The 24,789-nt window shown below is 44.9% G+C and overlaps 1 protein-coding gene across 6 annotated transcripts in view; it reads right to left on the bottom strand.

Moving 5' to 3' along the window:
* The window catches only part of RAPGEF5 (Rap guanine nucleotide exchange factor 5), a 267,204-nt gene that overhangs the window by 123,727 nt on the left and 118,688 nt on the right, over positions 1–24,789 (bottom strand). For 5 of the 6 annotated variants that reach the window (XM_019497877.2, XM_019497879.2, XM_019497878.2 and 2 more), the window contains one exon: positions 24,222–24,347. The exons of the other annotated variant lie outside the window; for it this stretch is intronic. In XM_019497877.2, coding sequence (XP_019353422.1) covers positions 24,222–24,347 — 126 coding nt within the window. The remainder of the gene's footprint in view (positions 1–24,221; positions 24,348–24,789) is intronic. 6 annotated transcript variants of the gene reach the window in all.

The raw sequence follows: 24,789 nt of genomic DNA, 5'->3' as shown, positions 1-24,789 counted from the left end.
TATGAATGGGCTTGTAGAGCAACAGGATTATGCTCCTGTGCATCATCACACACTGTGGCTAGGGACAGACATTACACATAAACCAGTTTAAGTGATCAGAAACTGGTTTAAACCTGTAACAGAACAGTCGGTGCACATAAGTCAGTTTCAAAATAGCCAAAACCGGTTTGAGATAAACTTGGCTGAATGTAGTATCAGACTTAACTGATTTGGCTCAAACCGGTTTATGCGATCTCTGTCTCAGAACTCTTGCTGGTTTAAGATAAACTAGACCCCCCCAGCATCCTGGCATGCTCTCTGGGCTGGGCGGGGCTCTCTGTTTGAGCCGCAGGGCTACCCCTGCCCCTTTGCTCTCTAGCCAGAGCAGGGACCAGCCCTAGCACAGACACCAGCCAGCATAGCACTGTAAAGGCAAAATGGGCAGGGAGGAAATTAATTCTTACGTCCTTCCTCTCTTCCCACACCGCACACAGCCAGGGTCAGCCTGTCGGTTGGAGAGAAGAGGGGAGGGGGCTGCAGTGGTGGACCCTGGAGCTGGCAAACTGTGGCTTCAGGGAAGGAACGGAGGGAGGAATTAACTCTTCTCCCTGCCCCCTTCACCTTAACAGGGCCATGCTGGGTTGGTTGATCTGCAGGGTGGGGAGAGGGGCTCTGTACAATGCTAGGGGGGGAACTCTTCCCCCTCTCTCTCCTCCCAGGGTGGGGAGGGGGATTCTGTGAGGTGCTGGATGGGAACTCTTCCTCCTCCTCCCCTTCCCCCTGCCACTGCGGGGGTGCTCCATGTGATGCTGCCCGGCCCCAAAGCAGGGGTAAGTGGGGCAGGGGGAGGTTCTGTTCCATGCCGGGGGGAACTCTTCCCCTCCCTTGCCTCCCCCTGGAAGAACAGCGGGAACATGGAGCTCAGCTGGGCAGAGTGTGGGTGCATGGGATGTGAGGGAGTGTGGGGGGTGTAGGGACTCCCACACACTCCTCCCATGGCATGCAGGCCCCTCTGCCTGGCAGCAGCATCAGAGGTCAGGCTGCTCATGCCTGGCACAGGCACGGCTCTGGCCAGCGCTGCGCTGGGGGAGGGAGCGGAGCCTGCCTTATCCCCAGGTCTCTGCTCCCTGAGCCTGCAGTTCCAGCATGCACAATAAGAGAAGCCCCGCACTGGATCCAGCTGCTTCCCCTGCTCCCTCGTATGCACGTCACTGCACTCTGCCAGGAGTGGAGGGAGCCTTGCCTCCTGCTTCCCTACAGAGTCCAGAGCAGGGTTTCCCCTCTGCGAGTGCAGAGGGAGGAGGAGGAGGAGGAAGGGAAGAGTTTCCCCCAGCATGGAACAGAGCCTCCCCTTGCCCTGGGGGGTGGGGGAATGAGTGAGTGGGGGTGGGGGGAAGAGTCCCGCACTGGTGCTGGGCAGCATCCCATAGAGTCTCCCCTCCCCACCCCACAGAGAGGGGGGAGAAGCAGGGAGAAAAGTCCCCCTCTGGGGCCAGGCAGCCTCACAGAACCCCCCTCCCCACCCCACCACAGGGGTGGGGGAGGAGGAGGGAAAAGAGCCCCCCAGCACTGAACAGGGCCCCCCTCCCAGCCCCAAGGCAATGGGGGAGAGGGAGGAAGGGGAAGACTTCGCCTCTGGGGCTGGGCAGCCCTGCGTGCCAGGAATCCCAGCTGTAAGGGAGTTGCTGGGGTGGGCCTGCACCCTCCTCAGCTCAGCTTCCCTGTGGAAGGGAGGGCTCCTCTAGCACTGGGTTTCTGGCCTGAGCCACTGGAGGCATGTGACAAATGTCTATTCACTTGCAAACCAGTATACTCTGCAGGTTAGACTAACCTGCAAAGACTGAATCAATTCAGGCTTCGGCTTTTTGAAGGCCTGTCCCTAGCCTATATGCATGCACTCATAAACACTTGCTGGAATGGCAATTAATCTGCTTGGGGACATGGACCTCTTTTGAATTAATACTTTCCCCTGTCCCCAGAGACTGGTATTTCTGAGCCACAGCGTATCTCTAACACGAAATAGAACTGGGATGTGTACTAGTTATCTTTGTGGAACCTGCATACATCCAAGGGTGTGCCCTATTCTCAGCTGAATGGGATGGGTAGGCAGGAGGAGGTGCTGTGAGAGGGATGTCAGAATTTCGAGCAGATCCCTCTTTCCTCTATAGAGTTAGCCCAAGCCCAAAGTTCTTAACTATATACAATTTATTGAGTTGTAATGTACATAATCATAAAACTAAATATCTTATACATATATTTACACAGTGAACATTAACCAATAACCAAGGTGAAACCCTAAACAACACTATTTACCCATCACAATAAAACAATTTCAGCAGCATCTGCACAATACAACATTTCAATTTACAAAATATAAAGCACAAACAGGAACAATCTTAATAACACCTATTCCTTAATATAGTCCCTGACCCATGGCAAGAGATAGTCCTCCTTCCAATGGGGTCCCTTGGGGGGTATCCAGGAAGCACCAGGGGCCTCTCCCCTTAGGGCCTTGACTAGGCAGGGGGGGCTGCTTACCCAGCCCCTCCCCTGGGTTTGCTTGCCCCAAATGTCTTTCCCCCGTGGGACCCAAGGGCCCAATGACTCAAACTCCCTCAGGTGGCAGTTGTCAGGGCGCAGCTTGATGGGGTCTCCTCTGCTGCAGCGCCTCTTCAGCCCTCTCCTGCGCTACTGGGCTCCTCCCCACTCTGTGCCCTGCTCTGGGTGCTGAGGGCTCAGCTCCTCTCAACTGCTGCACCACTGCTGGCTCCTGGGCCTCATGCTGCAGCACTGCTATTTCCCCATGCCCTGGCTCGGCACTGACAGCTCTTTTAGCATAAGCCGGGCCCTTCAGGCTCTGTCCATCCATCCTTATGCCAGGTGGCTAACCCAAACAGCCTCCGCTGCTCCCTGGCTCCGTTCCCTCGTACGCCACCCTGCCACCATGTGGCCTGCTGGCCCCCGGTGTTGCAGGCTTGGCCTGCCACTTGCAGCTCCCAAAGCCTGGGCTCCATGCACTGAACCACGCATCATGATGGGCTCGAGCGGTTTCACACTGCTCCCAGGGCCAGGTCTCCGCGCACCGTCCCCATGTGCCGTCAGCATCCTGACCGGTATCCCACCACTCCCAAGGCTGCTCGTCCAGTGGCAGCTTCAGGAGCCTTGGGCCTATTGCCCGCTGTGGGAGAGCTCCCCAGCCTTTCTTGGCTCCACTCTTCACAAATCCCTCACTGCATCTGCCCCTCATGCTGGGCATGCAGCTCCTTTTATACGCTTCAGGGCTCCGCCCCTGAAGTCTTCCAAACCTGACAGTTTACAGTCTTCAGTCAGGTATGGGGGAGCTCTTCTTCCCCACCCCTCAGGAAAGGGGCGTGACTTTAGTTCTCTTGCTGCCTCCTGATTGGTGGATGGGCTCCACCAATGAAAACAGCAGGATCTCAAGCCTGGGACTCAACCCAAGCTCTGAAAGGTGAGCCTGCTACATTTGTTAGAGACAGAAGTAAATTCCAGTAACACAAGTTACTCTTTGTCAGACCTTGCAGTTTACACTGCTGCTGTGGCTGCCCATCAATTGCTGAAATGGGGGCAACTTCCCAGTGTAGATGAGACTTTAGGCTACGTTAAGCTGTCTCTGCTTCCAGAACTTCTGCTGGCACACCAGTCTCTACTGTTACGCCTCAGCTGTGTATTCTTGGGCAACCCTGGCACAGGATGCAGTCTGTCTGACTCACAAAGAACTCCCCCCCCCTCCCCTCCTCTACCTAAACGAAACTGATTAAGATGCAGTGAGAGACGCACCTAAAACTCTCCAGATAAGGGTGATAAGAGTGAACAACTGCCCTCAGTCTCATCTGCATCTGAGATGGAACCAGATGACCATTCATTTACATGAGAGATGGAAAACAGAAAGCCTGAAGCAGAGACTGCAGTGAATTCTGGGACCAGAGAAGCAGGAGAGCGCTGCATGATGGGGAATCTGTGCTTCCAATGTTAATTAACCCATGTTCACACACACCCAGCTCAGCATTTATCAGACCAGTTCTAATCTGGATTTGCTAAGGACTTCCCCCCCCCCAGACACACACACACAGCTCTAAGTTTAATAGGCATCTCGGGCCGTACATTCCCCGGTCCCACTATGGGAGGCCTATTTAAACTTGATTGACTAAAACTCGGTTGCCGGGTTAGGGAATGCTGAGGCAAGAGACCGAGTCTGAGGGGGTACGGGCAACATTTGAACAATGGTTAAGGGTTCGTCACAGCATCCAGCCTGCTGGAGCCCTAATCCCAGGTGTTGTCGTATCTTTCCCGAGACGACTGGTGGGAGTCCTCTCCACAAAAGGTTATGAGCACCCCAATAATTGCTTTAAGTCTGTTAAAAGACTATAGTAAAATCTGGAAAAGTCATGCTAAGCTGAGGCTTGTGCACAACAAGTAAAAATCCAAAATCCTGATACTGCAAGCTATCTATTGTTCCTGAAGAAACCATGAGATATCCCATCAGGATATCTGCCATCCATAGGAATCTCAAGCTGGCTCCCAAGTATTTGGGTTACTCCCTAATCTTAAGTGTTTCCTGATTATCAATCAGTTTCCTGAGATGGTCCAAACCAGATAACCCCTTGTCAATAGAAAAGACAATGATTTACACTACTGAGGGTGCTTCAAAGCAACTGAACTGAGGGTATAAAAATGTGTAAGTGTGTGTGCTTAAAAGAAAAAAAGAAAGAAGAAAGAGAAAGAAAAGGGAGAAAGAAAGAAGAAGAAGAAAACTCCTGTGCTGACACCATCCCCTGTCGTTCTTGGGACGCTGGAAGAACAGATCGTCTCTCTCTTCAAGGATTGTGCTACAGACTGTGCCTGTCAGCTTTGCAGCCTGGGTACCGTGGACTCGGTGAGATTCCCAGCGTTCTCTCTTCTTTCTAGGCATAAACTTCTGAACCTGACCTGTATCAGTTAAGCTTGAGCTAAGTTTCCCCAAATACTTAGTGAAACCAGGGTAGTATTGTCATTGTTTGTGTTTGTTTTTCTTTTGCATGTCTATTACTACTAGTACTATTATACATTTCATATGCTTAGCAATAAATAACTTTTATAGGCAAACTGGAAGTAATTGGGTATATTTTTCCTTCTCTGCTTCTTTTTCCTCCTGTGCTCTGCAGCAACGCTTCTTTTACCTATGCTAAAGATCCCTGTGAAGCTTAAATTATTGTGGGGTCTGCTCATCAAGAGGCCAAAGATTGGGACGTGCTGAGTTTGAAACACATAAGGGGATCAGCTTGTACAGGCTGATGGACCCAGTTTGACTCAGACGTGCCCTTATGAACTGAATGCTGGCCCATGAGGGTGTCAGCTGGACACCCAGCCGGATTCAGAGGGATTCTGTTTACCTGTGTGCTTGTGTTTGACTGCATTTTATTGTTGCTCTTATGAACTGATTCTTGGCATATGAGGGTGTCAGCCTGTCCATGCTGATCAGCCCGGCCAGATCAGGCGTGTCACGTTAATTTGTGTGTGTTTGTGTGTATGACTGATTTGGTGACTGGAGGAACCCAGTCCCATTGAGATTGAGTCCTGCAAGATAGCTCCACTGGGGGTGAGGGCTTGCAGAAGGGAGAAATACAGCTCCATATAGTAACACAAGCAGCACATTGACAGAATCACCAAGACCCTAGAAACTATCCCTAATAAATGAGCACACCCCAAAGTAATGGGCAAATTTGGTAACACTACTCCCTAGCCACCACAACATATATACATCCACACACCAATGATGAATTTATAAGTCTCCAGTATAGCAGCTCTGCTACTGCGTGAAGTATTTTTCTGGAAAAATGCAGGGTAGCAGCAGGTCTATTTAGCATTACCAGTACTCAGCAGAAGTGGAGTAACTGTGCTGAAAGAGTGCAGGGTTGTGCCAGTTCCATCAGCAAATCACTGTAGTATACAGCCAAGGCCACATACTCGGACTCCTCTACTGACATAACTCGCAGCCATTGCATGTAGTTTCCCAATTTGACAATGAGCATCCATGCATGCTAAAGACAATTGTACATGCTATGTTTGCATATCTACAAAATGGCTTAATTAGCCACTTAGAAATCTCTCCATGCAAAAAGTTCTCTAACCCTGTTCTTCAGTAACCCTTCTTTTTCCTTTCATGAAGCTTTGCTGACACACAAGGATATTTTTTAGGAAAATGGTAATTTGAAATGCTGTCACCTTCACAGCTTTCAGGTTATTTGACCAAGATCTTTAAGATAATGGTCCCTCTAGGTATGGATTAAGTGTTCCTTGAGGAAAAACTGAGATAACAATTGTGCGGGCCGGGTCGGGCCCCGGACCCCTTTTCGTCGCTCTGCACGCGGGCTGTGGCTGGCAGCCCAGGCAGGCCGGGTCGGAGAGGGCGGGCGCCGAGCTAGAATTAGGCACAGACATGTAACGGTTGATTTTAAGATTGTTTACTTACACCAAGATGGTCGTGGTGCAGGCTGAGAACTTGCTTGAGTTGCGGTTACAACAGAAAACACAAACACATGTGGAGTTTGCTAGGCTCCACGCAGACAGAACATGAACAAGCACGTGGAGTTTGCTAGGCTCCATGCAGACAAACTCCGGATGTCCAGGACAAGCGCGCATAAGACTCATCGATACGTCTTATAGAAGGCTCCGTTCGAAGACGGGAAGAGGTGGGCGGTGGATCAGGCCGCCAAACTCCTCTGAGCAACACACAGAGTTTCTATTACCCTGCCGCGCACACCCAGAGTCCCCACGAGATGGATGCGGAATCCTCTTCAGCTTGGGCGGAAACTGCTCAAGCCTCTTATACGGCTAGCAGGCCAATCGCTAGCCGCCACGTGTGAATAATTTAGCACTAGCCAATTGCGGGACACAAATTTGCATACGACGAGCGGGAACTCCTTTGCACCGTGCATTTCTGTGTTGCCAAGAAAATGCACCCTGCAAAGACAGCTGCAAAGTGGCGGGAAAACTCCTTTGCATGCGGGTTCTCTGTGCAGCAGAACTCCTCCGTGCAATGAAGCTGTAAACCCACGGGGATAATTCTTATTGCCGAAGCACACACAAAAAATCAGACCTTTGGGTCATGACAACAATATTGTTAACCCTTTGGTGCAGATCACTGTTCTAAATTCAGGAATGCAAAGAATATTAACCTAACATAAACTTCATAGTCAAAAGGCTGGAAAAAAAGACAATCAATGGTGAAGGAACTTTCACTCCTTTTGATGAACCAGAAGCACCTTCACGAACATCAAAAAGTAGAATCTTAACAAAACAACTACAGATGCATCAGATTTTTATTAAAAATAAAGCAAGCACTTTAGAAACTGAGTCAATAAGAGGCAGTTTGTTTACCAGATATGATCAGGACAAATCAGCAAACTACTTCTCTTGCCAAGTAATTCTCACTCCATATCTATACTCATATACATTTTCTATCAAACCTATTTGAGAGCAAAAGGTTAGGTATTAAAAAGTGGTGGACCAATAGCATTTAGGAGGCTGAATACAACTAGGGCCTCTAGATGAATAATGTATTATGTATGCCAGGAAAACCAAGAGTTCACGTGACATTTGGCAGAAATGTCCAAAAATGAAGCAAATTTTCATGGCTTTCATTTATATGAAAGCCTCAGCCAACTTAGCATCAGTTCCCTCTTCTAAACAATACAATATAGATTATATACATTAGGTATATTATGCTAGAGAAGAAGCAGCAAGTTTTGCTGTAGCAAGCACTTAACATGTACATGGTAAATCAGGATGGGAGGAAACTGTAGAAAGAATCAGAAATTATTTAGTAAGAGGACATGACATGCTAACTTTTGTTATTTATATTTTGTGCTGAACTGGACAGAATTTCCCAGACTACAATCTCCACAGTGGACAATATTACAATTCTGTAATTAATGATACAGTAATACTGGAATTCAGGGAATCTCAGTTTTAATTAATTGCAAAGTAAATCAGACTTAAAGTGAATAAAGGTTATAGTTAAATTTCATATTGCAATAGCAAAGTGCCCTTAACACCAGGGATCCAAGTTTTCCATTTCCCATGGAAAAATGGAGGAAAAAAATTGAATTTTCCCTTTTAACAGAGGAAAATGCAGATTTTTCCACTTTTGCAAAGAGTTTGCAGCAGGCTGGCAGAGTTCCAGCCTACAAGGGTCTGGGGGGAATGGAAGGAGGGCAGTCAGGCAGAGGGCACCATGTGCATGTGCACCTGTACACATGCACATTTCTGCCAGGTAGTCTGAAGAGCAGCGTCCCATACATAAGTGTGGCAAGGGTGGGGGAAGGGTGATTGAGGCCCCCATAGGGAGGGAGGAGAGAAGCTGGGCAGGGCTGGGGCTGCTTCCCAGCCTGGGTGGTGCGTGGGGCTTGGGTCCCAAGGCCAGAATGCATGGCCACAGGGTGCGGGCAAGGAGCAGGACAGGGCCATGGGTGGCTTGTCCAAGAAGGCATGGATGGGGGCCTGGCTCCCTGCTGCCATGTGCATTCCCAGGGGGACATGGGGGCATGTCCCCCCAGATTTGCGTGTGGGGCAGGAATAAGCTGCCTGTTGCGGGCTTGGGCTCTCCACCCTGCTGCCGTCCCCCGAGGCCTCCGCAGCCCAGTGAGTGGGACCCAGTGTGGCACGGCAGAGTGGGGCCAGGTGGGGAAGCTCCTTGCCACTGCAAGCTCCACATGCCCCACCCGCACAGAAGCACCCCCTGCCCACCCAGAAGCAGTGGGGGAGGTGGTGCAGAGTTGTGCCCTGCGCTGCTGTAGGGAGGGTAGGGGGTGCCTCACCAGGGTGGCACGGGGCTTGCTGTCACAAGGAGCTTACCTGCCCAGCCCCACTCTGCCCTGCCATGCTGGGTCCTACCCCCTGGGTCCTACCCCCTGGGCCATGAAAGCCCTAGATGGAGGAGGGCAGCAAGGCAGGGAGCCTGAGCCTGTAGTGGGCAGCCCACACCTGCCCCCACACCACAGGCTTCACTACGGTCATGCCACCCTGTGGGGGTGGCCACCCTGCTGGTGCCACAGCAGCTACTGTCTCCTGCAGGGAACCGCCAGGCTTGGACACTGCTATGGCAGGGCAGGAGGCTGCAGACCCAGGTCCCTGGCCCTGTAGCCCTGGCAGGTGAGGGCCCCCTCCAGTAGGGCTGGAGGATTGCAGGTGGAGAGTGAGGGGCCTGAACCTACATCCTAGTGAGCTAAGGGGGCAGGAGGAGCTCTGATTTTCTATGCTTAAAAACCCCCAAATCAAATAGCAAGATTTATAGATACTTAGAATTTATTTTACTATAATGATTGGGGCACTGGTAGACTTCCAAATAGCTTTAAAATTGTAAATATATTAATAAACATTGTGTTCAATTGATACCTATATATAGTGGCATTTCATTTTAATTGCGGATTTGGGGGCTGTTAATCAGAGAATTTGAATTTTTCTTTTAATGAGAGAAATTTCAATTTTTAAACAGAAAACCAGGATCCCTGCTTAACACTGTGTCATTATTTTTATTTGAAAGCAACGTTTTAATTTGTCCTTGTGGTGGGCAGAACATGCATCTCAGAAATTTGCTACATTCTCTTACTATTTGCCTCTTCTACTTTATTGTATACGAGTACAACATGATTGAAAAAGCAAACAATATCAAGAAACTGCAGGTACAACTTTGCTGGAAAGTGCTTTTCTAAATTACTGAATTTATATTTAAAAAAATATTTCTAATAGGTCATGATGGAACCCATTTAATACAGTAATAAGCACCAGACATAGTATTCCTCACATTACAAAACTGGCTACAAAGAGGACAAAATGCAGGGGAACTACAGCCCTTGTACATCACAAAGCTAAGCACCTCTTTACACAGGAAACAAGCGGGTAGATGGAGGAGGGGCACAGCAAGAGGACATAGCTGTCCCCCTAATTCAGTGGTTTTCAACCTTTTTGGCTCAATGACCCCCTCATTAAATTCAAGGCATCCCCTGGAAAATACCAGCTCTCATATTTCACTTATGTTTTTGGCTGTGACAAAACAATGGCTTCCTATTTGAAATCTCTGGGTTTATCTTGTGATCAGATGTAAGAGCTTGCAAACCTAAAAGTGCTAATATTGTGCAGCACCCAGCTGGACCCTTAAAACGATCTCATGGCACCCTGGTTGAGAATCCTGGCTCTAATTCATTAAGGCCATTCCTTCTGTGCTAACATATCTCAAGAATGTGAGATACACAGTGCCCTTGCAAATAAAGCAAAGGAGTCTCATTCCCATTTAGAGATGAGACTAAAACAAAGAGAGGGGTTCCACATATAGGTAAAGTTGATGGGTGCCATGGCTAAGTGGGAAGGATGTCATTTTTGACAAAGTGGTATTCTTCATTGAAACACTGAAGCCACAGAAACTACTGGCTAAGTCTACAGTACAAAAAGAGTCCATTAGCCTCCTTTTTATTTGATAAGTCTCATTCTGGGTACAAAAAAAGCATTTTCCCAGGTTTACAATGTATTTAATAATAGATGTACAGTAATGAGCATGTATGTAAATATAAAGAAATAAAACTGAAGGTTTTTGAATGCTGCCTTCTCTGGTGCATTTACTACAGGAAGATGTGTGAGGACTTCCCAAGCTCACCACTGGGGTAGGGGAAAGGGGCATGTCATATCCTTAATGAAATCCTGAGAATGACCCCAGATCCCCCCCACTGTTTCCTTCCACCTCAGATCAAGGACACCATTATCCTGAATGAAAAGGATTAGCCAGGCTCCCTATGGGGCCTGTTAATGGCACTGTTCAAGTGATGAGATGAGGTGCTGTACAGCAATGTAAAACACTGCTTCCACTTCCACTCTCCCTGGGGTTGAGCAGGCAGGTGCATTTTCTCAGCTCCTGGTCCCAACTGCCTCAGTACCACAAGAGGCATGGGGGAATGAGAGAGCACAAAGGAAGTTTATTCACTGTTCCTGTAAATTACATTCCCCCGCAACGCTCCCTCAGCAACATACACAAGACAATCAAGTCTAGGAGACCAAAAAGTAATCTATGTACATATACTTTTATATCATGTTATTAGTATTATTATAAATACTACACAGTGACTCAGCTTATTTAGATGCTAAATCATATCAACTACATTATAAAGATGCAAAGCTTACCGAGACATTAACTGATATTGCTTACATCATAGGAAAGGTCACTCCCACTTCGCTTTAACTTTCAAGTGAGGATTATTTTCAGCAAGCTGATGTCTCACTTGGCATAACTCTATTATCTCATGAGAGACAGATACTTACTAGTCCATTTACATTTCTGCACAGTGGTGTTTTGGATGGGAGGAAACCCAGACTAGAAAATCAATACCCAATAATCTAGTTTATTGGGTATTGATTTCCTAATCTGGGTTTCTTCCCATCCAAAACACGACTAGGTTTTGCATATACAAATTCCAACCATGGTGTCTTCAGCCAGGGATAAACATCAGCATTCCCACATTTTATTTATCTAATTGATTTACATGCCACCTTTCCCAACAAAGGCTAAAGGAGGCTTACAATGAAAAAACAGAATAAATTAAAAGTAGAATGACCAGAACAGCTTATAAGGGAACTAGAGTATCAAGATAAAAAACCACGATAAAAAAAATAAAACATCTCAACCTAGTTTTGTTTGGTGAATGTCTCCCCAAATAAATTGAGTTGGTCTAATAAAAGATATCAGATTTACCCAAAGAACCTTGTCTGCCTATGCCCAAATAAGAACGTCCGACAGAACTTCTAAAAGATATCCAGGCTCAGGGTCTGGTGAGCTCCAGAGCTAATAAGCAACTGCAGAGAATGACTTCCCCTGCAACTTCTCCAAGCAGACTTGGCATACTGATGGTACCAGTATGGAGGTTGGTCTTGGCTGACCTTGGGGATTGCAATGGGGCATAAGAGAAAAGGCAGCCCCATATCCAGATCTTTCCAGTTCTATTTAATAGTCTACTTAATGTGACAAATATGATTCTAATTTGTAAAACATAAAATGCTTTATTAGATATATTTATATTTAATGTACAAAGTGTATACACACACACACACACACACACACACATACAGAGAGAGAGAGAGAGGTTCCTGTCATGGATACCAGATGACTTAGTAACTTTAAGACTATTTTGTGGAAGAGGTAGGCTAAATATTAAAAGATTATAAGATAAAATCTTAGCTTCCCTTAAAAAAAATAAAAATAAAAAAGGCACTGCTGCAGAACACCAGAAATTACCAACCTCTACAATTCTATAGGTTACTCTATACTATTAAGTTAGGTGGGTATAGGTCTGGCCTAGCCCTACACAAGTGCACTGTACAGGAGAAAGGAGATTCCTTCCATTTTGGACATAAAGGTCAGGCAGAATCACCCTCTGATTCAAGGAATGTGGGATTCCTCCCACAATCCCTCAAAGGGATGGAAAAGGTGGTGAAGATATCACATCTCTGCTGCAGGCCAGAAGTATGGTTGCACTCATTAAGAGGGAGGCAGCAGACTGCACTTCACCCATAACACTGTAGGAGGTGCTTTCTTCCTTGCATACAGGTTGAGTCCGGTGCTCGTTTTGGGGCAGCGCAGTTCTTCATTGTTCCTAAATCCAGGGCTGAATCTAAATGGAACAATTCAGCCCATTGTGCTTTGAAAGATCCATTTAAGACCTGACATTTAACAGTTTGCAAAACTACCAATGCTTTTATCACTGCTATTCATGATCTTCCTGAGTGAAGTCATTCATCTTTTTTCGTGGTCACCAAATAAGGCCATCACATTTTCCTTGAATCCAGCGATGACTATTACTCTTACCTGCCAGAGTATGCTGTCTTCCAAGGAGAGCAGTTCAGGGAGTGACAAAGTGCACGGAACCCCCAAGCGTGCAGTTTAAATTGTATTCTATGAGCAGCAGGCCACTACTAATTTCAAAACCTGTTTGAGATTTTCATGTAAAACATCCAAGAAAACTTTTTACACCTTGTTTAAAGTTAAATCTGTGTGCATGAATGCAAGACCTTGCTTCCACAGAATAGCAGATATGCATAGTCACAGAAAAACTAATCAAGAGGAGGAAGGGGAAAACTTGCTTTGGCTTAAATAGGGACAACTTTGAAAAGGAAAAAGGAAACTTCAAGATTTGGCCTAGTAGGGTAGAGAATAAAAATAAATTCTCAGAAAAAGAAAAGATTGCTGGGTTCTTGTCAGTTGGGCTAGACACACATTATCAACTTTACTTTTCATTTTCCTAAATTCAGAAACTGATTTCTTTAGCTTACCACAGAAAGCCAGGCAACCAAGGATAAGTACTGATGTTCAGAAAGTCCCAGGCAGAAGTACTCTATTGCACTTTATGGTGGGGGCTGGGGCTTGGTGCCTGCCTGCACTGGCCAAGGCCAGCAAGAAGGAGGAGCTCCCACAAACCTCCAAGGAGGCTGCCAGAGTGGTCCATCTCCCTAGCCCTGCCTCGCTCCTCCCCCCCACCAACTGGCAACTGACAGTAGTGACTTGGGAGGAGAGATGAAACAGAGCCCTCTTGTCACAAGGACGCCCCCCAGTTTGTTGGCTGGGCCCGGTCCACAATTTAGGGGGTTCCCTTCCCCTTTGGCTGCAGTTCCCAGTATGGCAGTAAACCAGGCTGGGCAGCCCTGTACTGCAGCTCCTGGCTGCAGCTGTCAAGAAGCTGGGGCTTGGGGAGCAAGAAGCCCTGTCACATAGGCCCAGCCTCCCCCACCACCCCTGCCAAGACCACAGCCAGCAAGCTGGCTCCAGCAGGGGCACCCACACTGGCTTTGGCCGGAGGTGTTAAATAGAAACTGTCACGTGGATCCCCCACAAACTTGTAGGCTCATGTCTTTGTGTGGTCTGAGCCAGGTCCACACAGCAGAGAGGCTCCATTTCCCCACCCCCACTGCAGTTCCTGGCATGACAAAAAGCATAGCTACAGCTGGGGGAACAGAGCCCCTCTGCCATTTGGATCCTCTCCCAGGCTTCCAGGCAGAGGTCTTAATGGGGGCCAAGCCAGGTCTGTCCAGCAGAGAGGCTCCATTCCCCCAGCCCCAACCTCCACACCTGGCTGAGTAGGGAGTAGAAAAAGCCTTTTCTGACTCCTTTCCATGAGAGCCCAGGGGTGGGGCTGGACCAGTGTTCACCCAGAGCAGAGGAGCACTGGACAAGGCTAGCAAGTCATGCAGCAAGAGGCCCCCGGATTGCTGGGGAATGCAACCCAACTTGATTTGCAATGGATGTGGTACAGACGTTAAATAAAGTGCTTTAGTCTGATACCACAACCATTGAGGGTTAACTTAAGAGTGGGATCTGCCATTTTTAAATGTTTTGTGCATCTTGAATGTCTGTTCAGTTACAGCTTTAAAGCACTTTCTGTGCACTTAACACATGATAAGTGTAACATCCGTACCTAGCCCTAGTTTAAGTTCCTTGCATGTGTGTGGAGGGAAGGAAACAGCAGCTAACATACCAGTATTCAATGGAATTTATTTATGCAGTACAAACAAACAGAAGGAACATGCAGAATGCTACGAACTGTATTGATCATGCAAATATAGTGAAGGATAGTAAAAAAAACAACAACAAAGCACATTAAAAATGCATTTATTAACTGAATATGCTACTTTTCTAAAGGAAGAAAAAAAGACACCTTAATTTTATGAAAGCTCTTGGGTATACTACCAATGTAATTAGGTAAATTGTGTATGCAATTTGGGTCTAAACAAATGTATGATAATGAGTCTAAGAACCAAAATAAGAAAGGGTAATAGGTAATAAGGCCATCTCTCTCAAAGTACTGAGATGGAGAAAGATCTGGGAGTTATTCTACTAGATAAAGCTTTAGCACATTTAGCAAAAACAAAGTAACATTCTAATTAGATCATAATTAGAGGACTTGAAAAGAAATGGGAGGATAATATTCAAGAAGTATATTATGAAAAGGCTATTCAATAACTAGAAAAAGTACAATTATATACATTCATGTCTTAAAAAGCTAGGTTTATTTTCACAGCTTAAAGAAACAATGTCTAGGCGTTGGAAAAAGAGAGAGTCATAGAGGTCTACAAAATTTTGAGAGGAATGCAAAGGATAATTTGCAGCTGAAGAGCTGTGGAAGAAAGATGTCATAGGCCAAATTCTAACTTCTACTGAAGTTAATTCAGTGGCAATTTAAATCAACAGAAAATCTGCCTTGTCCATCTTTTTAGAACTGGTGTTGATTTAGGAAGAGTATGATAATATTCAACTCCAGAAGCATTTTTTAAATGCTGAATGTGTGCAATGAAAGGAAGGGTAAAATGGGAGTGATAGTTTCAAACTGGACCACTACAGGAAGCTGTCTCCTAGGGTTCTCTCATGTGACAGGCTTGCAATGCTACTGTTAATATGTATAGAAGGGGGAGGAGAGCTGACTGAGGAAGAGAAGAAAGTGGGACCAGGGCAGGGAAGAAGAACATCCTGGGTGTGTCTACACATGCTGTTAAGCTGAAGCAATAAGTTCTGGTGCATATCATGTCAGAGTTTATCACTCCCCGGTGCTGCATTTGCACATATGTCTCGGACCGCAGCACATGGAGCCAGGTTGGAGCAGTCCCAGCTGACAAGGGATCAGAGGAGTCAGCCTGCCAGCGCAAGACTGCTCTAACCCAGTTCAACATGCTACAAAGGGGCTAGCTCAGGCATGAGGGTGCTGTAGTGTGGAGCAGCCAGCAGGCAGCTCCCACAGTGAAGCACACCCATGCCCCATCTAGCCTGGTCCTTTACTCCACTGCAGAATAGCACAGAATACAAATACTATCCTGCAGCCGAGTAAATTAGTTGCACATGTAGATGCTGACATTTTACCACAGAACTAATTAGTCAGCTCTGCAGTAAACATCTCATGTAGATGCGCCCAATGACTATTATTAAACAGTGATGATGGCTTTTACTTGGCTCAACCCCCACCAGAACTACAGGATGGGTGGTGGGCCACTGGCTGGCACAGCATCTGAGTGAGACCTGGGGGTCACAACTGACTGGAAAATGAACATGAGCGAACAGTGCGTTGAGGTTGCCAGAAGGGCAAAGAAAACTCTAGTATGCATCAGCCAATGTGTCAAGAGTTCTGACTCCCAGTTCACTATTTTAACCTCCCCGCCAAACCCCACCCTCCATCCTAACAAATTCCTCGCCTCCTTCCTCAAGATTTCTAAAGATACTGTCAAAAGGAATGAGTCATCAACTTAAGCAAGCTAAAGAAGGACCAGCACAGGTAGTATTCAAGTGATATTTCCATCTATACATAGTTAAACATTATGGAATAAATCACAAATCAGTTAGTAAAAGGGTGTATTTTTAAAAACATAGTAGACCAAGCATCTGGAGGAAAGAAAGTATTAAGGGAATTGAGCTCACCTCAAAGGAAATGGGGAAACTTCCCAGTATCCTGTAATTCCTACAGCATAAAGTAATTCTTGTATTATGCTGACAATAGAATATGTGAGATCATGAACAGTACTCCATTCAACTGTTTTACAGGAACTAGCACCTTGCAATCATTTAACTTTCTATGCTGCAAGCTTGTTATAACTTATTTTTCTCCAAACTTGGTGGCACTAATATGACTTACTAGGAGCATATCTATTATAGATAGCAAACATAAGAAGTCCACAGGAAAAGTAAAGAAAGGAACTTAATTTTTTTTCAACAAATACATTTAAAATCTTTGGAACCAAAATATTTCCAAGGAACTAAAAATGGAATCTTTCCTAATTACTAGAAAACCTTAGCATGAGAGCTAAGTAGAAGATGGCTTTCTCATCACAGGCAAGCTTTTGCCATGCCAGTATTCACATTGGGATGAACCCAGCATCTTCTGAAGGGTTTTTTTGGTGAAAAGACAGGAAAAAAAACAAATATCACCTACCATAGAAAAGGCAATTTCTTAGTGCTTGGGGCACACATCTGGGATGTGGTAGACCCATGTTTAAGCCCCTACTCCAAGCAACTCAGAAGGGGAACTTCAGTCTCATACCTCTTATATGAATACTCTGACATGGGGTCAGTAACATTACCAAGTAGTGGGCCAGAAGGACCCAAAGTGTGTCGAAGATGAACTAGCTCTAGGACCTGGCCACTACTGATTTTTTCTGCCACCCAGCCATGGCATACCATGGATGAAGAGCCCAACTGCCTGGCCATGTTGTGGTACAGTATGGTGTGGGTGAAACTCCCTGCAGCAGCATGGGCAAAGCCCCCACTGTCAAACACCACTAAAGCCCCTGCTAACTGAAAGTCAGACTATTGGCAATTGTGGGCTATGTTTGTGTGCATCTCACTCTCTGTTGTTAGAGCTGTTCTACTTTGTATGAATAGTTAAGCATGATTGAAGCAGGGCCCACATCACATGCTGGAGGGAATTACATTGCTACAAGGCCTATGAAGACCTTCTCTCCCACTTTCTGTCTGTGGCCCAATTCAACTGTTTTAACCAAATGCAGCTCCAGCATGCATCTCAAGACAACCTGGCAGCTAGGGTGCTCACCACAAATGTGGGAACATGAGGTTCAACTCCTTGGCCTGATTCAAGCAGAACAAGAACTTGAAGTTAAGTCTCCAAGGTGAGTAAACTAACCATCAGGCTACTGTCTAGTCTGGGCAAGTGTCTCTCTGCTTTTGATACGAAATTCCATCCTAAGCTCAAGAAACTTTCAAAGATGCATACAGGAAAGGTCTTGGTTTGACAAATCTACTTCTTCCAACAAAAAGCATTTTTTCCAGAAATTTTCCAAGAAGATCTATTCAACACACAGCTACCAATGCCACTGGTATCAGCTGACACTTCTCGACAGTTTTAGACTGGAAACTGAGATCTAAATAGGTTTAGACTATGACACCTGGTACAGTTTCTTTTGCCTGAAACAGAACTGAGACTGATAGAACAGGTCCAATGAGGGAAGTGGCAGTGCCCTGCAAATGTGCTTAACCCTGTTCTAAATGGACCGGTTAAGACTAATAGAGTTGCAAGTCCATCCACAGGGCCACAAGAGAGTTCCCAACTAATTGATGCCATTCCTGTGTCCTTTTGATCCACGGTCTCTCTGCAGCAGCTAACAAGGTAGCAACAATTATAACTAAGGGAGCAAAAATCCTATAAATCAGCCATTAAATTAACCAAACATGAGTCTCCTAGGCAGGATGGATACAATAGCTTTCTCCCTCCCTTTTTTAAAATGAAGTGATTTAAAAAAAAAGTAAAGTGCACATAATGTTTATTGATTATATCTGGATGCAATTATTTTAAAGAGAGCTGAAGGGCAATTCAAGCATCCATCAGTGAAAGGCCACTGCTTCACTACACTAACAAACAGTGCACCCCGGGCATGTACTGACATTCACTATTGTTCATTTGCAGGTGGACAGCTAGACTGAACCAACCCTCATGTGTCATGTCTGGAATTTCCTTCAAAATCCTCAAGCATTAAATATTACCTGAGGCTTGCTGGTGTTAATCTTCTTTTGTAAGCCCATTCATGGCTTCAACTGAGCCATTAGCCAACTTCAGGGAGTAAATAATCTCTCTTATTAATGAGACTCTTGATTAAAAATGTTAGTCCCATGTAAATTAGCAAAATAACCCAAGTTGAGCAATACTACAGAATTAATGCAATAAAACAATACCTTAATAGCTTGTTAATAAATGAATCAGGTAGTCTGTCAGTAGAGTAGAAGGAAAGCTTATGGAATATTTTCTTATAATTTGTCTATGCTATACATAAAAGTACAGTATTAACAGTCCCAAATTAGGAATGTAGTTTGGATATTTTGAGAAAATACTGCAGCACTGGCAGACAGGCATATTTTTTACAGGATGAATGCACTAGCTTGTGTTTCCTGTGAACATTAATACTAATTTGCAGCAACATACAAGCAACTGATCTGTCTATAAAAACATTAATGTGACCTGAGAAATATTTTCTCTGGGTTATTTTCTGAAAAGGATAATTGAGTACTTTCTCTGTTTTATCAATCTAATAAAAAGAGATTAGAAGATTTAACTGACCTCCTTAAGGATGTCAACATACATATGTTTCATTTAAACAGTTAAAATAAAATACTGGAAATACTTTGCAAACAGATTTGAGAAGCCCTCCCTGACCAGGACTCTGTCAGTTCTCATTCACCCACCTACCATCAATAGTGTCCACTGGAGTCCAGGTGCCCTGAATTCTGCAGCAGGCCACTTCTCTCTAGTCCTGTCCCCAACTTCCTGTTGCCCACCAGTAGCCCAGCAGGCCAGATAAAGTGGCTCTACACCATGGGCCATGTTTGACATCACCGTCCCAGCTGCCTCCAGCTGGTAAGTCTGTTGTGGGGGGCAGAGGGGAGGGAAGGGGTGTGGGAGAGGGAGGGATTAGGGCTGGGACAAGCTGCCCAGCTGCAGCAGGGGGCCACAGGACTCAGGGAAGGGGGCTGGGGGGGTGCATGATGTGAATGCAGCAGCACTTCCCTGCTGCTGCTTGCCCAGCTGGGAGGGGGGGGGGTGATGCAGGCGTGGCTCACTTCGGGCAGAAAGGGGCAAGTGGCAGCAGGGCATAGCCCATCGCCTGCCCAGCTGGGGTGGGGGAGAGAGGGGGGGTATGGGATGCAGGCGCTGCTGCTGCTTGCCCGGCCAGGGCAGGATGTGGATGCAGAAGCGCTAGAAGCGGGGCTCCCTTCCACCCAGAGTGAGCTGTACCTGCATTGCGCCCCTTCCCCCTGCCCTGGCTGGGCAAGTGGCAGCAGGGCATAGACCTGACTCCCAGCGCCTTCTGCCGCACCTGCATCCCTCCCCCCCCCAATGCTTGGGGAGGAGGGCAGGTGCCACTTGCCCAGCCAGGGTGGAGGGGGCAAGTGGCAGCAGGTCATAGCCCCCACTCCCAGCGCTGCTACCCACATCCCATGCTCCCCCCCACCCCAGCTGGGCAAATGGCAGGCTTGCATCCCACACCCCACTGCCCTCCTCCCCAAGTCCTGTGCCCCCTGCCCCGGCTGGGCAGCTTGTCCCAGCCCCAGTCTCTCCCTTCCCCATGCCCCTTTTCTCCTCCCTCTGCCTGGAGGCAGCTGTGTCCAGTGTTGTAAGGACTGCTGCCTGTTTAGTCTATGGCTGAATCTCTGAAGCAGCGCCAAATTGGGACAGTGATTCGAATCTCCAAATTGAATTACTGTCCCTCAAAATGGGCCAAATCTGAATCCAAAGTGAATACTTGCCACTTTGCACAGGCCTACTGGCCATAGACACATTCCTTTCCCAGGCCATCAGCTTGTTATAAAATCCAATATTTCTCTCCTATCACTCACCAGAAAAGGCTGAAGCCACAAGCTCTCCATACTTTAATTTCCTATTATAAGCAAATGATCGCAGCTGCTGAAAATTTACCTTCCAGAAGTTTGTACCAACAATATTCCCTTATAAGTCAGAGAATTCAATCTCTCATGAACAGTGCTTTATAGACAGACAAGAAACTGCAACGTATTTACCTTTTCAGGGCGGATCTGAGCCAAATACCATTTTCATTTTCTTAGTACCTCAGAGTCTAAGGTTAATTGTGTACCATACTCATCAAAATGGACAGAGATCTTCTCTTCCACAAATAAATAAAAGAATCAGCACAAGCATAAGTTATATTATTTATTTGTTGCCCAACATGAATATGGAAAGCTTCCAAAGTTTTAATTATATGATATCCTGATTAAACGTGTTAGATGGCAGAGCCCAGGGTCACAATTAAAGTTGCCTACAGAAGCTTAAAAATAAATTTCCTGACTTTAAAAAAATGTATTCTACGTGAAATAGACAACACTGGTGTATTTTATGGAGATTGGTTTATCCAAAGTATCCATATAGGTATCCCTATTCAAAATCTGGACAATGTATTCAAGTTTTATTGCAATACACACCTTCCTACAGGCCTATGAACAAGCATTCATTTTATATTAAAAAAACCTCCACACAGAAAAATAATCCTGAAGTCAGAATATCTCAGATACAGTATCTTTACTTCAACTTCATGACAAGTCTCTTTAGAACAAACTCAAACAATTACATTGCCCAAACTCATCATAACACTCAGCTCTGCCAACCAGTGCAATTTCTGTTTTAAAATACTTCTACAGTGAGGCTATCAAAGTTAACAGTTTGCACAAGGAATACAGAGTATTGAAAGAGAAGCACGAAAGAACACATGTAAGGTTCATGCCTAGATTTGGCATTTTTCATTTTCGGAAGGCAGGTCATCCAGGGAGGATTCATCACACAGATGTTTACTGAGAACACAGGTAATGAAAGTCAAAGGAAAATCAGAATCATTTTAACTTTGTATATCTTGCACTCCTTAGCAGCTGTTTTAAGAGTGATTTTCAAAAACTTGACATACACTTGAGTGTATGTTTTATACGCACTGCTTTGTAAGAGTACTACTGTATCCCTAGGTAGGTACTTATGTTAATATTTTAAATGAAAGCAGGTTAGCCAAAACCCTATTCCAATTCACTTGCTATCACCTATGTAGTCCTGGAGCTAGAGTTTAGTCACCACTGTTTGTATTAAATAAGCTCTAACCCAAACGTTCCCAAACTTTTTCTTATTATATAACCACTTCCAGATTTACCAGCTGCCCATGTACCCTTACCAGCACATGCTTTATTTCTTAACACCTTAAATGCCAATTATTATTATAATGAAAATTAAATCAGGTAGTAATAATTTATCCCACATACATCCCCAGAGATGTCTTACGTAACCCCAGAGGCATACATACCACAGTTTGGAAACCCCTGCTCTAACCTATAAGTAGTCTCACTGAAACCAATGCACTAGAGGGTATCTTAGATAACACACCTATAAAAGAGTGAGATTTCTGCACACACCTTACATCTGGGCACAAAGAAATAAGATTGTGTTAGGCACCCTTCTAGCCCCTATGCCCCATCCCCCTGTCATACCCACAACTCCAGCCCTTAACACGTCAGGTAGACCAGTAGTGCATCAATGAGGGATGTCATAGTTTGTTGCTGCAATTAAATCTAGCAGTAAAATACCAGCCTCACAACCCAAGAACAGAAGTCAAGCTGGGAATGAGCGGTGCTTCAGCCTCTGAGGTACTGGACATATGGACAGAGAGACAAACCTTGGAACAAAACACACTATGACAGTTGCATACAAACAAGCAAGCTGTACATTTGAAAGCAGAGGTAATGAGCAGGTTATACAGAAAAGGTAGGCATGACAAATGTAGCTCTGATTCATCCAGGAGTTAACATGCCATTGTTGGGGCAAGGGAAACTGTGGTTAGAGGTTGTGACATTTTCTGCTTTTTTCAAATCAGCACAGCTTGACCTGTCAAGGGTTAATCCCTTCATGCGTTCATGGTCCGAGGCAGCTTACATGCCATCTTTGCTCGGGGCTGAGCCCAGGGACAATCTTGCCCAATAAGAATAACAGAAGTATAGTAGCACTTAACCTGATTATGGGCAATATCATCTAGGTCTTGAAAAGCTGAAGCAGTCACTCTGCTAAACTATGCCAACATCTATAAAACAAACAAACAAACAAAACAAAACAAAAAAATGTCCATAGACTAGAGAGAGGTTAAAACCAATAAGAACCTATGTTCTTTTCCCTTTTAAAATTATTTTAATTCTGCTATACTGTACACAGGCTAATAGAAGTCCATCTGATATCAAATTCATCTTATGCCAAAGGAATAGTAGAATGACCATATGCAGCAGCACAGTCACAAAAACCCTGAATTGACATTACTAAAGAGAAAAAAAAATCCCTAAAACCCATAATCTTGCTTCAAAATTCTAAAACATAATTATAAACTTTATTGGTTTAAAATCATACATTCATCAGCACCTGAACTTTTAATTATGTTTTGCTGATGTAATCTAAGGACCTATGAAAATAATGCCAGATACTGGCAGTTAGTGGATCAGCCAAGGAACCATTCAACCACAGGGATTTGAGCCTGGCTAATTACTCCCTTTCCTTATGTGCACCTATGGATACAATTACGTATTTAGCTACAAAAGACAGGAGATTATATGCTATTGAACAGAACAGCATGGAGCTCTCAAATAAGATTTCACTTCTTTCTTTTCCTTTGTATAACTCTGACATTTAGTGTTGTTGGATTTGAGGGCGAGCTGAAAAGTAATTTTCTTTGAAGGCACAGATCTCTGTACTGTGGTAAGTAAAAATTGAGGAGGGACGGTTGTGAAAACTACACCGCAAGATTCAAGAGGATTGGGGAGGATTCTTCTTCCTGAGGAGTTTTAGATTTTTTTAGATCAGTACATGACACACATCATCATCTCTTCCAAACCCCCTGCACCTGCCACAAAAGCACTAAGTAAAACAACCTTTGGCTGGAGAACAAAAAACAAACAAACCACAATATGACCAGCAAAGCAGTCCATGTTTTAATGCATTTTCTGTCTATAGCTATTATTACTTGAATAAACAATTTAAGAAGCACAAAAAATTATTTTCTTCAGCTGAGTCACTGTAACATAGCTGAAGACATTTTTTTTTTTTTTTTTTAAAAAGCTGTAAAAATTTTGTCTAAATCCATTCTTTGCAACTCATGTTGGAAACTTCCCATTAATGTCCTCATCCAAAAGACTATAGAAGCAAAATAATTTCCATTCACTTAAAAAAATAAAAAGGAACTACACTTTGGAAGCATGCATCCCTCAAAAGGATTAATTAAAATATTTTAAAAGAAAAAAGTTTTTCATAAAAGCTACCAACATTTGTTTGGAAAATACTCGGAAATCACTCCCACTAAGTATATACAAGAAGAGCGCTTTATTCCTGCTGTAGGCTACCAATGTTTAACAGTTCAGAACGTTACTTTACATTTGCTGAAAGGTATATGTACTTAATTTGAGAGGATGAAAATGAAGAAGGCATGACAAAACAGCTATAGCTCAATGGCTAAAGAATGCACCAGGTCCTGACAGGCATCACCACTCTTTGTTCGTTAAGGGTTAACATAAGCAATGACTTTGTTAAAAAGCAGAGGTTTACAACAAAGTGGAAAATTTCTTTCTCCTCTTCCAAACAAACAAACAAACAAACAAACAAGGCTCTTTGGGTAGATGGGATACCTTTTAGTAGACCAACACTGCTATAACCAATAACCCTGAAAGAAACAAACAAGAAATGTCTTACTTGTTCTGTGTTCGCAAGTTCTTTTCTATCCGCCTGCAAAAATGGATAATTTTCCTTTGCCAGCTTCTGGACTAGTTCAATGCGTCCAATATCATCTCTTTCTTGAAGTTTGCACAAAACCCCTGCCTTGAGGGTTGGAGAAAGAGCAAACAGATACTTAAATCCACAGTCCCAGGACATGACCCTGACACAAGTTTTAACCTTACAATAAACACATCTTTTCAATCATATCCATGTAATTCTGTGCCTTTTGCTGAAGTGGATTATATTGTTGCTTCTTGGGGAAACAACATCAGATTGGAGGCACCGCTAATTTACTCTATGCATCTACTTCAGAAGAATGAAGGCAGGGCTGGCTAAATCAACTGCTACTATGTGTGAGATATTTTGTTTGTTCCTGTCAACCTATTTCCTGTTACATAAGAGAACCATAGCAAGAGGTTAAAAACTCATGGGAAAGTTAGCCAGGAGCAACCTTGGAAAAAGGATGAAGTGCAACAGAGTCACTCCTAAAAATAACATAATAGAACTTCCACTTCATGAATTCCAGCATTTCTTTATGCATTTA

The sequence above is a fragment of the Alligator mississippiensis genome, chromosome 5 (assembly GCF_030867095.1).
Source record: "Alligator mississippiensis isolate rAllMis1 chromosome 5, rAllMis1, whole genome shotgun sequence".
In the NCBI taxonomy this organism is placed as follows: Eukaryota; Metazoa; Chordata; order Crocodylia; family Alligatoridae; genus Alligator; species Alligator mississippiensis.
The sequence above is the reverse complement of the archived record's forward strand: the minus strand, read 5'-3'. Positions and strand labels throughout refer to the sequence as shown.